This window comes from Austrofundulus limnaeus, unplaced genomic scaffold (genome assembly GCF_001266775.1).
Source record: "Austrofundulus limnaeus strain Quisiro unplaced genomic scaffold, Austrofundulus_limnaeus-1.0 Scaffold505, whole genome shotgun sequence".
Taxonomy (NCBI): domain Eukaryota; kingdom Metazoa; phylum Chordata; class Actinopteri; order Cyprinodontiformes; family Rivulidae; genus Austrofundulus; species Austrofundulus limnaeus.
The window spans coordinates 162,112-177,183 of NW_013952907.1; the positions used below are offsets into that span (position 1 = coordinate 162,112).

General features: G+C 39.2%; 1 protein-coding gene across 13 annotated transcripts in view; it reads left to right on the plus strand.

The window, feature by feature from the left end:
• The window catches only part of cadps2 (Ca++-dependent secretion activator 2), a gene marked incomplete at its 5' end in the record, with an annotated part of 178,988 nt that overhangs the window by 161,456 nt on the left and 2,460 nt on the right, over positions 1 to 15,072 (plus strand). For all 13 annotated transcript variants that reach the window (XM_014025857.1, XM_014025862.1, XM_014025858.1 and 10 more), the window contains 2 exon segments: positions 6,410 to 6,517; positions 14,751 to 14,855. In XM_014025857.1, coding sequence (XP_013881311.1) covers positions 6,410 to 6,517; positions 14,751 to 14,855 — 213 coding nt within the window.

Sequence of the window (15,072 nt, forward strand, 5' to 3'; positions counted from 1 at the left end):
CACAAAGCCAAGGAGACTCTCAATTTCAGAGAAAGCTGCAGGAATGGCCCAGCCAATCACCTGACCTGAATCCAACAGAAAATCTATGGAAAGAACTAAAGATCAGAGTTCATAGAAGAGGTCCACAAAACCTTCAAGATTTGAAGACTGTTTGTGTGGAAGAATGGGCCAAAATCACAYCTGAGCAATGCATGCGACTAGTACAGGAGGCATCTTGAAGCTGTCATTGACAACAAAGGCTTTTGTACAAAGTATTAGATAAATTTCAGTAAGCGTGTTCAATACTTTTTCCCTGTGCCATTCCACATTATTACAAATAACTTCATTTCTGGACATTTATGTTTGATTTCTTTGTATGTATGGATCACTTGGGTTGTTACCAACGTCTGGTGAAAATTTCACGTCATTAGCACCTCTAGTAATATATTTACTGAGAAAAATGTTGACGTGTTCAATACTTATTTTACCTGCTGTATTTATATTTAATATACTTCTAATCGCTATTTCAATCTATCTATCTTTCTGATTACTTCTCTCTCTGTTTTTCTCTCTGTCTCTGTTTTCTCTTCATTTAAAAAAGTCACTGATGATGAAGAAATAAAAAAACTAAATAAACTAATAATTGGTTTCGTTTTCTACTGAAGTGACACACACACACACACACACACACACAAAGATCCTGAGTTTTAAAATGTTACTCAGTTCAACATATCTCTGCATTTAACCTTTTTTTTTGAACAGCTCAATGTTCACTGCTCTCATTCATGAAGGATTTGTTTCAATAGCCCACTTCTCATCAGAATATTTAGATTTCTCTGCATAAACTGACCTTGTTAATTTGGATAACAAGAAATAAAAAAATACCTTTAAGAAACACATCAAGGGTAAGAAATCTGCATTTGACCTAAACATGATACTACTTATTTTATGCAACTGTAGAAAAAATGTCTGTATGTAATTTCTATGAATTTCTTTAATAAATAATATCAGAGTAAAAAAAAGAACTGAACATTTTAAAACTTGAAAACAACAACAACAAAATTAGCACTTGTGTTTTGAGTAGTTATTTTTCCAAGGCTCCTCAGATCATAGAGCTCAAATAAGACAACAAGACTGAGAGGTCAACAGCTCACAGTTAACAAATCAATTGGTTCCAAATTATTTTTAATCTATTTACCAAATAAATTCTCTAAATTATTTTTAATGTTAATTTCATACAATAATCATGTAAAACAGATTTAACAATATGCAACACGTTAAAACACAGTACTAAAATTATATGTAAAAACTGTTATGAATGAGTAACTAAACCAAAATTAACTTTTTGAAATTTGTTCCATAGTGGTATTATATTTATATTAACTACATTACTAACCCTAACGCATCAAATGTCTAACTCCGCTCAAGGTAAATGTTCTTGAAGAGTTTTAGACTAAAGTCATTTTCTGAGACTGAAGATATTTAGATGTTTTGGTCAAACCTTGTGATTGATGTAAACAGTCTCATGTCATTTTACAAGAGCTTGGGACGTTGATTAGCTCTTGAAGTACATGTTGAGGATGACTTTCATCTACTACCACACCGAATTTAGTTCAGTAAAATGACATTACATAATTAATGCTGAGGTTGTTGGTGGTCAGTCAGGTTCAGATCTACATTCAGTGATTACTTTCTGCAAGTTTCATTCAAATCTGTTTGCTGGTTTTTAATATTTTGCTAACAGACAACCATTAGAATACAAGCAAAAACTATTTTGCCCTCAGCTAAATGTGATAATGTTAAAGTTCAGATTGCTATAATTACCTAGGATAAATAAGATGTGACAATACACTGTATTTTTTGTCGATGTCTTTTAGAAGCGGAAGGTTGTGATCACAGAGGTGTCTCTTGTGTTCATCACAAGCTACAGACAAACTCTCAGGTAAAAACCTTCCTGCCTTCTGCATTGACAGCAGGTGAAAATAAAGGAGCTGTCTGAGGAAATAATCCTAATCTGTCAAACTAGTTCCACTAATAAATTCCTATGATCAAGAGACATGAACATTCTTAGAACATGTCTAGTGTAAAAACAGAAGTAAATGAGAAAAGGTTTTATGTTAAACTGCTCCAACACATTAGAAACAATGTGACAACAGGTTCTGTAACACCTTGATTCTTGTCAACATTTCGGAGCATCAGTGGCAACAGTTTGTGATCTGCCAGTCTCTCACTCCAGAGGAATGTGTGAATGTTGACAGGCCTGTCAATCATTATCCTCTCTATTTGGGTTCATTTAAAACTGACACCAGCTTCTTTTTTACATACTGCAGGTTTACAGGCCTTTTTATCTACAAGCAGTCAGGTTGAATCACAGATAACTGCTCTGAATGAGTTGCTCCACTCAGTCTGCTGAATACTAACCTTAATTTAAAAAGCTCCAGCCTGTAAGGAAACTCTCACTACATCTGTTCAGTGTGACAGAAATGTAGAACATGAAGTTACAAAGATTTGTTTTTTCTTTTTAGAGAATGACTCAAATCGCAAGTTTCTAATTAAAAAAGGAGTATATTAGTTTATGTCAAGCATTTAATTGATGAATGAACTTAAAATTTCAACTCAACAGTCCTGAGTGGCTGCGTGGGCAGACATGATCCAACATGGATGTCTGTTCCAAATACACTGTTTCACACTGATTCATACACTAATAAACACTCCAACACACTGCTGATACACACACTGTAATGCACACTGCTACTTACAATGCTACACACTGCTACCAACATTTCTACACACAGGATGCAAATACTGCTGAACACCCTGCTGAACAACTTCCTGAACACACTGCTAACTGGCTGAATCCTGTTCAAACCTTTAGAAGCTTTCAAGTCATTTTCTGTAAACTGAATGAATGAACATTATCAATACATTATCAATAAGAATCATTTTCCGTTTGCAGAGATTGTATGTCAGAAAGCAGCAGGTCTGGACTGATAGGATGTGTGGTCCTGGATCTGTAAACTAGAATTGACATTTATAGCCCAACCTGAATTTGGGCCGGGTTTGGGACAAAATTATATGCTTGATGGTTGGGTTTCTGTGGCATGTTTTAGTAATCCCACAATACATAGAGCAATGCACGATCTAAAGTTGTGTTAGTCTACTGATTATAGTCTGAGTTTACTCTGTTGAGGTAAAATAGAAAGGAGGAAGGTGGAGAAGTGAAGTGCACTGCACAATTAATACACGTCAGGGCTCTGCTCTGCTCCTCTCCTATAATATTTGCTTAAACTATTTTGGTCTTAAAACCAAAGCACTAAAACCATACTATTTGTGCATGTATAAACATTTAACCCCAAAAACCATCCATAAAGGAGTAAATTCTGACCGAGTTATTTCTAACACAATAAATGTTAGAATTTTTCTTGTATAGGACTATAACTGAAATATTGGGTTGTGGGGAATAAATTAGTCTAAATGTTTCTCCTCCAATTGATGGGTGTTTATCTGTAACAGACGAGTTTCAAAAGAAAATAAAAATGTGTTTACTGTTGTGTAATATTTACCTAGCTCCATTTCTGTAGATTTTACAAGGGTGTTCAGCAGTAGTTCAGGAAAAATTTGTTTTTTGTTTTAAAAACTGCGGAGCAGAGAAGAAAAAGACAGTTAATTAGTCATGTTAAATGGACACTGTCTTCAAGCCATGGCCGTGTGGAGTTTTTAGGGCTGATCTAAACTCTACTGTCGGCAGTTTGATCGGATTATGTTTTAGTGGTCTGTGATGAGATTATTACACAGTTATTGAACAGTTATTGTAATTTGGTTTCTTTTTTCTTGTACTCACAAAATACGTTTTACCCCCAACCAGCCATGATGCCCTGACTGTTCTTCCTTCTTTTGGACTAACATCTTTATTCAAAGACAAGTCAGGCTTCTTCAGACACTGAGATAACAGTTATTATTTTTCATTTTTATTATTCCTTTTCCTTTATTTTTTATTTTTTTGAAAACTTTACAATCCCAGTAGAGTCTCTTTAGCGTGACTTGTGTTTTTAAGTAAAGCCAAAATCCGTCTTGATATCTTGATATTCCATTTGTGTGTTTGCCACAGTGTGCAGTGCTGTAGCAGAACAACAGCTCCCCCAGGGCCAAAGCATGCCAGCTCACAGAGAAAGGGTGTGAAAGATGTCAAGGCAATTACACGAAGCATTACAGTTGTAATCTCCCCTGACAGCAGGGAGTATTAATGAACACTTCTTCTCAGCCGGGCCTCTCGCCGCCACACAAACCTCTGGTTCTCTGACAGCTGATGTTTCCTTCAGTCAAGCTGTTCCTGCAGCTTTTAACACTGAGTCGATTATTTTTGGCTTCTTTTCACCCAGGATTAAACAGGTGATGATGGGTAAATATTTCATGTTTTTTAGGTGGAAACCACTGTTTCCCTTTACTTCAAGAGGTGGGGGAAATATGCATCACAATGAGAATCTTTACACATTTGCTTTTTTTAGTTTAGACCTCAGTGATCATAACTGTTTGAACTTTAGTCACATCTGCAGCCAAACTGTGCTTTTTGAGGGTTTTGGGCTTTTCTCTGGTGTTCAGTAGATCCTGTAGGTCAGGTGCTGTCTGAGAAAGTCAGGTTGATGAAGAATCTTGTTTTTCTTAAATAACATCAGTGTGGCAATTATCAGTCCCATCTGACAAAAATGAAAATTCTTTGTGAAATATAAAGTTTTTAAAAGTGACTAAATTACTGTCGGAATTTTTGTCATTTGTTCCCAAGTAGGGGTTTCTGCAAGTGGGAGTTTCTTGGGTGTGAGCGTAGTTTGGGTTAGCTGTGATCGGTTGGATTGAGTTGTAGGCAAACTTTGGATAAACTGTGATTGATCAGATTGATGTGTGGCTGTGGTTTGGGTAATGGCATGTGGGGAAAGTGTAGATAAGATTGTTAATTTTACAAATATTACTTTTAGTGACATGAAGGTGTTAGCTTTTCAAAATTTGAACACCCTACATGTAGAGGGATGTGTAACAATTTGGCTCAGTCAAAACAGCCCTAATTGTTCGAGTTGAAATTATAGATGGTCAAATGGTTTTACATGTTCACAATAATTTTGCTCTTACTATAACTTCATCTTTTAATTTCCCCCATATCTCAATCAGACCAGTTGCAGCTTACCAAAATAACACCCACATCTCGATGCGACCAATCACAGCTTACCCAAACTACACCCATGTCGATCCAACCACTTGCAGCTTACCAAAACTATATCCACATCTCAATCTGACCAGTTGCAGCTTACCAAAACTATTTCCACATCTCAATCTGACCAGTTCCAGCTTACTCAAACTACGTCCATGCCTAAGAAACTCCCATTCATTAACTGCAGAGACCTCCTTGTTTTTGTTCCTTCACATCTGAAGTCAGAACAACTTTTAGATGGTTTTACTGCAGTATGGGTGATTGTGAGTTTCATAATGCTACTACAAAAGTAGTTTCTTTCTTTTTATACGTTAGTTCAAGCACATTTAATCAGCTAAATAAATTCTTCATTTACTCCACAGCCAGTGAAGCATCGCTTTGTTAAAGTTGTAAATAAAATGACAGTCTGTGGTCTAATAATAGTTAGCAGTTAGTGTTTGGGATCTGATAGAGGCTACATTATGAACACATCAATCTTTGACCTTCAACCTGCTGACTGAGGCCTGTAGAGGCTGAGATGAATTTCATCTCTGGGTATCGCACAGTCTGAAAGATTGGCAGCTGTCTTAAATATTCTCTCTGTAGAATAGTTTGGAGATGACCTTTGAGCTTTGCCAGACAGCTGATTCTCTGAGGTCAATGCTGATGCTTTCCATCCTGATGTTGTGCCAACCCACATCTGTTTCTAACGAGGTGCTGACTCTGATGATGATTAGCTGATTATCAGCTCCTGGTCTGAAGCAGCGAGGCTGAAATATTAATAAAAAATATATATGGTGGAATCTCGTGTGTTTTTTTTCACTTGAGATTAGATTTGAATAATTTTAGAACCTGGTGAAGACCTAACCATTTTTATATGTTCTGATGTATAACAGGAGAATTATTTTCCTTTGGCTAACTCACACAATGGCCTGAACTGTCCTGGATAAACACTATTTACATGTTGGTTGTCAACAAGTAAATAACTCCTAAATGACAAACTGTTGGGTTACAGTGAAGTCCACAGCTCACCTGTATGTCCTGCTAGATGTTTACCTTCTGCTAATCTACAGGTGTGTTTTCAATCTCACCGTCTACTGAAGGCTGATTATTTTCTCTGGTATAAAACTATAAGACAAAATAAATGTGGTTAATTATTGATATAACTCGTGTTTTACTGGGACTTTATGACTGTTCTTTGGTCTCAACTCTTCATAAAGTCTTCAGGCCCGTCTGTCTTGTGTTCTGCAGAAACCAGGGATGGATCTTGCAGACACCTACATCACCTTTGTTCGTCAGAACCAGGACATCCTTCGAGATCGTATTAGTGACGAGCTCTACATTGAAAATTTGTTTGAGGTGAGTTTTTTAGTGACCCCCAACATGGGGGCATCCAAAGGGCTCGACACACGGGGAGCGACAAACTACAGCGATTAACGGCTGTCATCGCAGCCAGGGTGAAACCCGACACACGGGACGTGATAGCAATCGCAGCGTTGCGAATCGCGCTCTCAGGTCGCTTGTCTTCACAAAATTTGATTGGTTCTTGACTCTGAAGTGGGGTGTGCATTACGGACGTGTAAACTAAACAAATCTTGCGATGCTAATGATATTGAAAAACAAACGCACATCAAGATACAACTTTATGAGGAAAAGCTTACCATAAACTTCACCCTGGTGCCAATAAATTCCCACAAAGCTTTTTAGTAATCACTTGGTGAAAGTGTTAGCTAACTGCAGTGTGTAGCATACTCTCCTCTCATTGGTCAGTCAATGAAACCCTCGCTGATTGGTTGTACGCTAAGCGACAGCGACAAAAGTTGAACATTTTTCAACTTTCATGTGTCGCGTCGCAAGGTCGCGTGTGCACGTCTACGTGTACGAGCGCGAAATTTCACATGCACTATTTTCGCTGGTCGCTTAGCTGGAGGAGGGCAAGCGATTGTCGCTTCACCGCACAGGCTCCATAGGAAATGAATGGAGAGTGAGCGACGTCGCCTCCCGTGTGTCGAGCCCTTAAGAGATTAATGTTACTTTTTTAATTTTAGTGCACCCCGTCAAATTAAACTGTATAAACTACAATTAAATTGAGACATCTACTGTATAACATATAATAAAACTGATCTGTTGGGTAATTCACAGTTCATTTGCTCTTTCTTGGAGCAAACCAGTTGTAGTTCCTGATTAAAGCCTTTTTCGTGACCTCAGTATTTTAATAATTTCAACACTCATTCTGCCTTGTGTTAAAACCGGGTACTGCCGGTTCAATCCCCTGTTCAATCTAAGTCGTTGTGTCCATGGGCAAGACACTTCACCCACTTTGCCTACTGGTGATGGTCAAAGGGTGGTGCCAGTGCATGGCAGCCTCGCCTCTGTCAGTGTGCACCTGTGCAGCTGTGGTTACAATGTAGCTTACCACCATTGGAGTGTGAATGAATGGGTGAGTGATTGAAATGTAAAGAGCTTTGGAGTCCAAATGGACTTGATAAGGTGCTATATAGTTTCATTCTATTTATCATTTTAACAAATAGGTTGACACGTTCAGGCAGGAGTTTCCTGCTGCCCAGCAAGGGTTCAGTGAGAGACGGCAACAGAACAAGCCTCAGACCTGTTGTTTAATGTTTTAACGTCAGTTTATATCAATCAAATAAATAAATCATATTTAAAGCTGATAACTTCCAAATCCTTGATTGAAACATCTAAGGCCAAACAAAGAAAAAAAAACGTCAGACCTGAAACCAAATAAAGCAGAACTTGTAAAAATGAAGGAGTGGTAGAAAAACATACATCTGACTGCCGCCCTCCTGGAACATCAGAGCTCAACATTTCATGTGGCTGCCAGCCATTATTGCACATATTTATATTGAGTATACAGAGTTTCTTCAGGACAGATTGGCAATAAGGTTTGATCATTTCTGAGATGTTCATGAGTTGTACAGTTTATTCTTTTTAAATCTCTTCAAATGGAGCTCACAGTCAGGTATTTACATGGTGTGATTTTCCACTTTCCGAGCAGCAGCAGGTTGCTTTGATACTGAAAACAATGACTGCTTGTGTTGACCTATTTATCACTTAGGAACACTGAGGGCATTTGGCTCGCTCTGCTGGAGCCAAAAACCCTTTCACACCTCATCCTATCTGTCCATCTCCCCTCCCTGCAACCCATGCTGTCTACTGTCTGCACAGACTGCTCCCACCTGCCACATTCAGATTTAGAAGAATATTTTAGCAGCGAGTTGTCAAACACGCCTCAGCTCACTATTGTGAGCAAATGCAATGACTCAGACATGACAGCTCAGGACTTTGTACACATTAGCAGCACGAAGCCGAGCGATGGATTTCTGCCACCCGCCGGCTCCTCTGAGGGTTCAGAGTTAGCTCCGTGCTGCACAGCGCTGATTTGTGTGTGTATCTAGGTTTGAGGAAGGGGGTGGAGGACAATGAGTCTAATAGAGCTCAGAAGCTCCCAGTCATGCACTGAGTAGGAGGTGACAGCAGGGCCTTGAAGTGTCTCCGCAAAGTCCTTTAGTATCTATCACGCACACACTTCCAGCTCAACATTTGGTGTGGAACAAAGAAAGCAAATATTGTGTTTGACAGCACCGCCGGGCCTCCTAACAGGAGTGTTTTGAATGTGGAATTGTCTTGTTTATGTGCCTCACAGCAAGTCAGTCACATTCATTTACAGCCTCTACTCTTATATTCTTCTACTCTTCTACCCTTTCATTCCTCGCCCCATCTACCTTTCAACTCTTCTACCTGTCTACTCTTCTACCCTTCTACCCTTCTACTCATTTAACCTTCAACTCTTCTACCCATCTACTCTGCTACCTAGGGTTGGGTAGTATTGGAAAAAAAATTAATCACGATTAATTTTGGTATTTAGCCAAAAGCGATTAATTTGAGAATTAATGTCCTGGAGTTCCTGGACACCCTTATGTCCTAGTCACATGACAAATTTAGTGGGAAAGATTTGCTCTTCATAAAAATCTGTTCCAAATTGTGTCAAAATGACAGACTTCAGGCTATACATCTAATTTTAAATTGTGTTGATAGATAAATAAATTACAGAACGTTTTTTTTTAATATTTGTCATATTTGAAGCGGAGAGGAGTATCGAGCAGACTGACTGGGAAAATACCCAGTCAGTCTGCCTCTTGGCATTAATCGTATTAATCATCAAGTGTCAAAAATAATTGATTAATGTTTTTCTGACGATTAATTGCACATGATACGATTATGCCCAAACCTACTGCTACCCTTCTATTCTTCTACCCTTGTACCCTTCTACATGTCTAACCGGCTACCCTTCTACCCTTCTATTCTTCTACCCTTCTACCCTTCTACTCGTCTACTCTTCTATTCCTCTCCACATCTATAATTCAACTCTTCTACCCGTCTACCCTTCTACTCTTCCACTCTTATACCCATCTACTCTGCTGCCCTTCTACTCGTCTGTCTACCCTTCTACTCTTCTACCCTTCTATTCCTCTCCCCATCTATATTTCAACTCTTCTACCCATCTACTCTTCTACTCTTCCACTCATTTACCCTTCCACTCTTCTACCCATCTACTCTGCTGCCCTTCTATTCGTCTGTCTACCCTTCTACTCTTCTCTTCTACCCATCTACTCTGCTGCCCTTCTATTCGTCTGTCTACCCTTCTACTCTTCTCTTCTACCCATCTACTCTGCTGCCCTTCTACTCATCTAACCGTCTACTCTTCTATTCTTCTACCCTTCTACGCGTCTAACAGTCTACCTTCTACCCGTCTCTTCTACCCATCTACACTTCTATTCTTCTACCCTTCTACTGTTACACACTTAACCTTCTACTCTTCTACCCATCTACCCTTCCTCCCCACTCTTTTAACATTCCACTCTTTTAACATTCTTCTACTCTTCTCTTCTACCCAAACATCCTTTAACTTATCTACCCATGTATTCTTCTACCATCTACGTTTCTACTCTTCTACCCTTCTACCTTTCATCTCTTCTACCCTTCTACCTTTCTACTCTTCTATGCTTCCACTCTTCTACCCTTTTACTTTTCCACTCAAACTCTTCCACTCTTCAATTGTTCTATTTTTCCATGCTTCTACCCTTTAACTTTTTATTCTATTTTTCTACTCCTTTATTCTTCTACTTCTCTACTCTTCTGCTCCACCACTCTTCTGCTTTTCAAAAACAGTTTTTCTGCATCTGGAGCAGAGGAAATCATTGGATGGAGTAATCACACACGTATATAAACTCATTTATACGCACCCATATTTACACACACCTTTCTACACACATCAATCAATACACACTTGTAAACACACATACATCCACACACGTCAGGACACATGTGTAAACACACACACATCGAAACACACCCATCAACACACGCACACATCAATACACACTCATAAACACACACATCCACACACGCACACGTTTGTTCTTCTATCCTCATTGGGATTTTGCATTGACTTCCATTCATTTACTGGTCATTTTTATAGCCTAACCTTCGGGATTCCTGGGCATGCTGGCAGTATTAACGGACAGTGTGTTTTTGAAGCCAGGGACATATGCCTTCCCAGGTTTCCGCCTTAAGGAACAGCACTATAGGAAAGGTGACTCTTGGGCCTCAGGAGTCTTAATTGCAGCCCAGTCTTCTACATGTATTAGCCTAAACCACACACAGTGAACTGTAAACACTCACTAGAAGGAATTCATCAAAATGATCTAAACATTTTTATTGATTAGATTAACCTTATTGTAAACGTCCTACATACACATACTAGACCACACCCCCAACCATTCCTGACCCCTCCCTTAACACTCACCTTCTTCTGTCTAAACCTCCCTATTCTGACCTCTCCTCCATCTCTATGAAGCACAGCACATGACAAACACTCAATGTACTGAGTTCTACTCAAACAGTACACCTACTTTCACCAGAATATGCCAGCCATATTCCACTACATCATACAGCACATACAAATCAACAGGCTGTCTCCAACTGGAACAACCAACTCCACCGTCCACTTCCCACAAAGTTAGGACCCAGTTGCCCAGGACTACACCTGATCTTGAGCGAGCGTGCACTTCCTAAAGGATTTACCGACTCTGCAGAGCCATCGGTCGGTACATAACTGCTCCTAAACCTGACCTTTTAGTGGGTCCTCATCAGGCTGTGTGTACTGGGGAAATGATTGAAAATTGTCCCCACCATGTGTCAAAAATGTGTACACACACATCAATACACATCCTAAAACACACACATCTACACAAACACACACACACACACACACACACGGGCTGTGTCCAAAACGGCAGGACGGGTCCTCCGAAGGTCGAATTTGTCGGCCGCATACGTCACAGCGCCGCGACGAAGGACGTCCAAAACGGAAGACTCCTCCGATGCGTCCGACAAATACGTCCTTCTTTTTCCCTGAATCTAAGGACAGGTCTGATGGATCCTTCCCGGCCCAGCATATCCCATAATGCTTTGCGGCCCGACCGGAGATTTTTTAAGCTAGTAATGGCAGACGAAGTGAGAGAAAAGAATAAATTTTAAATAAAAGTATGGTGATTTAAAAATAAAAAAAAATTAGCGGTTGTAATTCTAATACTTTTATCATTTGTATGGACATGTTTTTAAATATTATTTTTTCGTCATAAAAAACGCGAAATAAACATGCACCTACAGCGGGTCAATTAGTTCTTCAAATGATACTTTTAAGTTAATTTTATAGTTTTGTGATATTAATAATGCTAATGTATTGATATTTTTCTAATTTTGCTTCTGTTTAGCGTCGTCACAGTTGCTAGGTGACATGACGTACGCCGGGGTAAGGAGGGGAAGCTAGACCGTCCAAATCCACAGCCTCTTTTTTTCCGATCTTCCCGGTCTACCAAGGACCCGGCCCGCCGAGACCGGGGAGTCTGGGTCCTCCGGAGGACCCGGCCTGTCGTTTTGGACACAGCCACACACACAGATATCAACATACAACCATAAATTTCTGTATAATATAAACTTCTCATAAAAAGTTGGAATGTCTGTTTATTTCTCTTTTAAATGGTGCCACATTTGTAAGGAACATGCATTTGTGGGATGAGCAGTAGAACTTAGCATATGGGTTGCTCACATAAAAAAAATGTCAAATCTTCTGTGCCAAACAGCTTATCCCACTGTTGCTAATAATGCTTGTTTAGAGCTTCTGGTACCCCCCAGGTGCTGCAGCACCTGTGAGCATGGGCCCTGCTACAGTGGTCAGTAGATGTCTGCTCCAAAACTTGTTGTGCTATGTTTGACTGATCTGGTTAGGGCCCGTGCAATTCAGCAACTTCAAGTTGATTTTATGCAAAATTCTTCTCCAAACTGAAGGCCAAGTTCCAACAGGAGATGTCAGAGACCGGCCACAAAGTAGGCATCCCAAGAAATACCCCAAGAAGATGTTTCCTCAGCCTGTCAGCACTTAGGTACTGTCGGCTCGTGATATGGCCAAAATCTTCTTGTGGCTTTGTGTGGTTTTTCCACATGCTACTGAGGCTCCTTTTAAATGAATTAATTGTTAAATTGCCAATATATCTTGTTTCTTCTAACTTCAGTCATCCAATCCACCAAATGAGTCAACAACAAAATAAGGTGTTTCGGAAATAGTTATGTGAGCGACCCACATACTCAGCTCTACTGCTCATCCCACAAATGCATGTTCCTTACAAATGTGGCACCGTTTAAAATGGAAATTAACAGACCTTCCAACGGTATAAGATTTGTTGTCAAGAAGCATTTTTAAAACAAAGAAATAATCTAACAAATATTTATTTACTTTTTGTGCTAAATTTATATAAGTTCAAATACAGTATATAAATTAAAATATTAAGACATCAATACTAATACGTTTTAATTCATTTTTTTAAATTGTTTATACTCAGAAAATTAACATTTTTGCATAAAAAAAGTACATTGACAGTGACTCAAAATAATAATTTTGTCAACACCAGGATCAGATAATTAAAAATTTTCACTGATGTCATTACTGTAGCACCAACCAGAACCAGCCCCCCAGCCCAGACTTCTCATGTTTCTGACAGGACTAATAACAACTCAGCCCTCCCTCCCCCACAGTTTCACTCCATCTGTTTTCACTCTTCTGCTCTAATCGCCTCAATTAAAAGCCATCTTGGTTTTCTTTTTTTTTCTAACTGTTATTAAAGCTCACAAGGCAACCAGCAGCCTGCTGATTAACCACTCTGATGGAAGTTGTTTGCCAGAAAAATATAGGTTCCTCTGAGTAGGCGACATGAAAGAAGTCAGGAGATATGGGAGTAATTTTAACATCTCTGGGCATCTGTTCTCTCAGTCTGCAGTCCACAATAGACTGATTAACAAACAACACTATTGCAGTGCTTGAAACAATGACTGGAGAGCTGAGGTAGGATGAGGCGACCAGGAGCACTTCCTGTCAGAATCTATTCAGTTATTATAAGACACAAATCAAACTACAGCACACTGTGTACTGTACACATAGTATATAGTAAAATTCTTTTCCTCATGATGTCATCTGTTTTGTGAAGATCATCAGTTCCTCCTGAAGTAAAACAGCCCACATCATGATGCTGCCACCCCTGTACTTCACAGTTAGGATGATGATCTCAGAATTGATGTTTCCACATTTTCCCTCCAAATGTAGCGATGCTCGACATGTCTCCAAAAACTAAAGGTTTCTGTCCCTGTGTACAAATACAGACTGTAATCTGCCTTTCCTCTCTGAGTGTCCTCCAGTCCATGTTGGTCCAGGACTCGTTCCTCTGTGGATCAGGATGCTCTGCAGTTTCTGTCTCAGGGTTAATCGTCTCTGAGCTGTATGGTGGCAGGACGTTCTCATGGTGGTTATTCTGTAGAAATGTTTAAAGTGATGAAGCTTCATGAAGCTGCGCAGGTCAACAGTTCTCCTGATATGTTGTCTGATATCAGGACGAGAACTGACGTCTGATGATGATGATGTCACTCAAAGAAGCAGAGTGTTTATTCAAACATTTCACAGAGAGAAATAAATGATTGTGTTTTTTTTCCTATGGTGTATTTAAACATTTTGGTTTCAGCTGTAGTTGTTGATGTACATCCAGTGATTGCTCTCTGCAACTTTCACTCAAATCTGTTCAGTGGTTTCAGTTATAATAGACCCACAGTAATGACTCAGTTACTGGCAACATGTTAGTGTGTGATCTGTTAGCACTCAGGTTATATGTTGAGGTCAGTCTCAGCTACTTCCTCACTATATTTTAAACTGAGCTCTACCCGTTTTTATGTTTTTAAGTTCAGCTTAAGAAGCTAAAAACATTAAAGTAACATAAGGTTAGCTAAATGTGTAGATTAAGAAGACAAAATCATAACTAGTATGGTTTAAATGTTTTTAATGGAAGAGCAGAAATCTCAGTGTATTTCTACTGTATGTTTTATATTAAAGAGTTAAATATTTTAAAAACTAACTGTTATAAAAAGCAAAATTCAACTATTTGAATGAGCTGATTTGTTTTTAAATCGTGTGTGTGTGCGTGCGTGCGTGCGTGCGTGTGTGTGTGTGTGTGTGTTGTTTTAACAGCAGTGGTACAGCAGCTCGATGAAGGCTGTGTGTGTTTGGCTGACGGACAGACTGGACCTGCAGCTCCACACCTACCAGCTGAAAACACTCATCAAGATAGTCAAGGTAAACACACGAGTGATGACTTCAGTAGATTCAGCTTGTTATAAACATCCAGTAACATTTCAACTGAAGGCCCAGCATGGCTAACCTTATGTTTGTGTGCACATCCTGCAGAACTCTAACCCATTCTTATTATTGATGTCCATGTTTGATTTACTCTATAGGAGCAAATTTAAGAAATGAAGGATTACAGCGGGTAAAATAAGTATTGAACACGTCA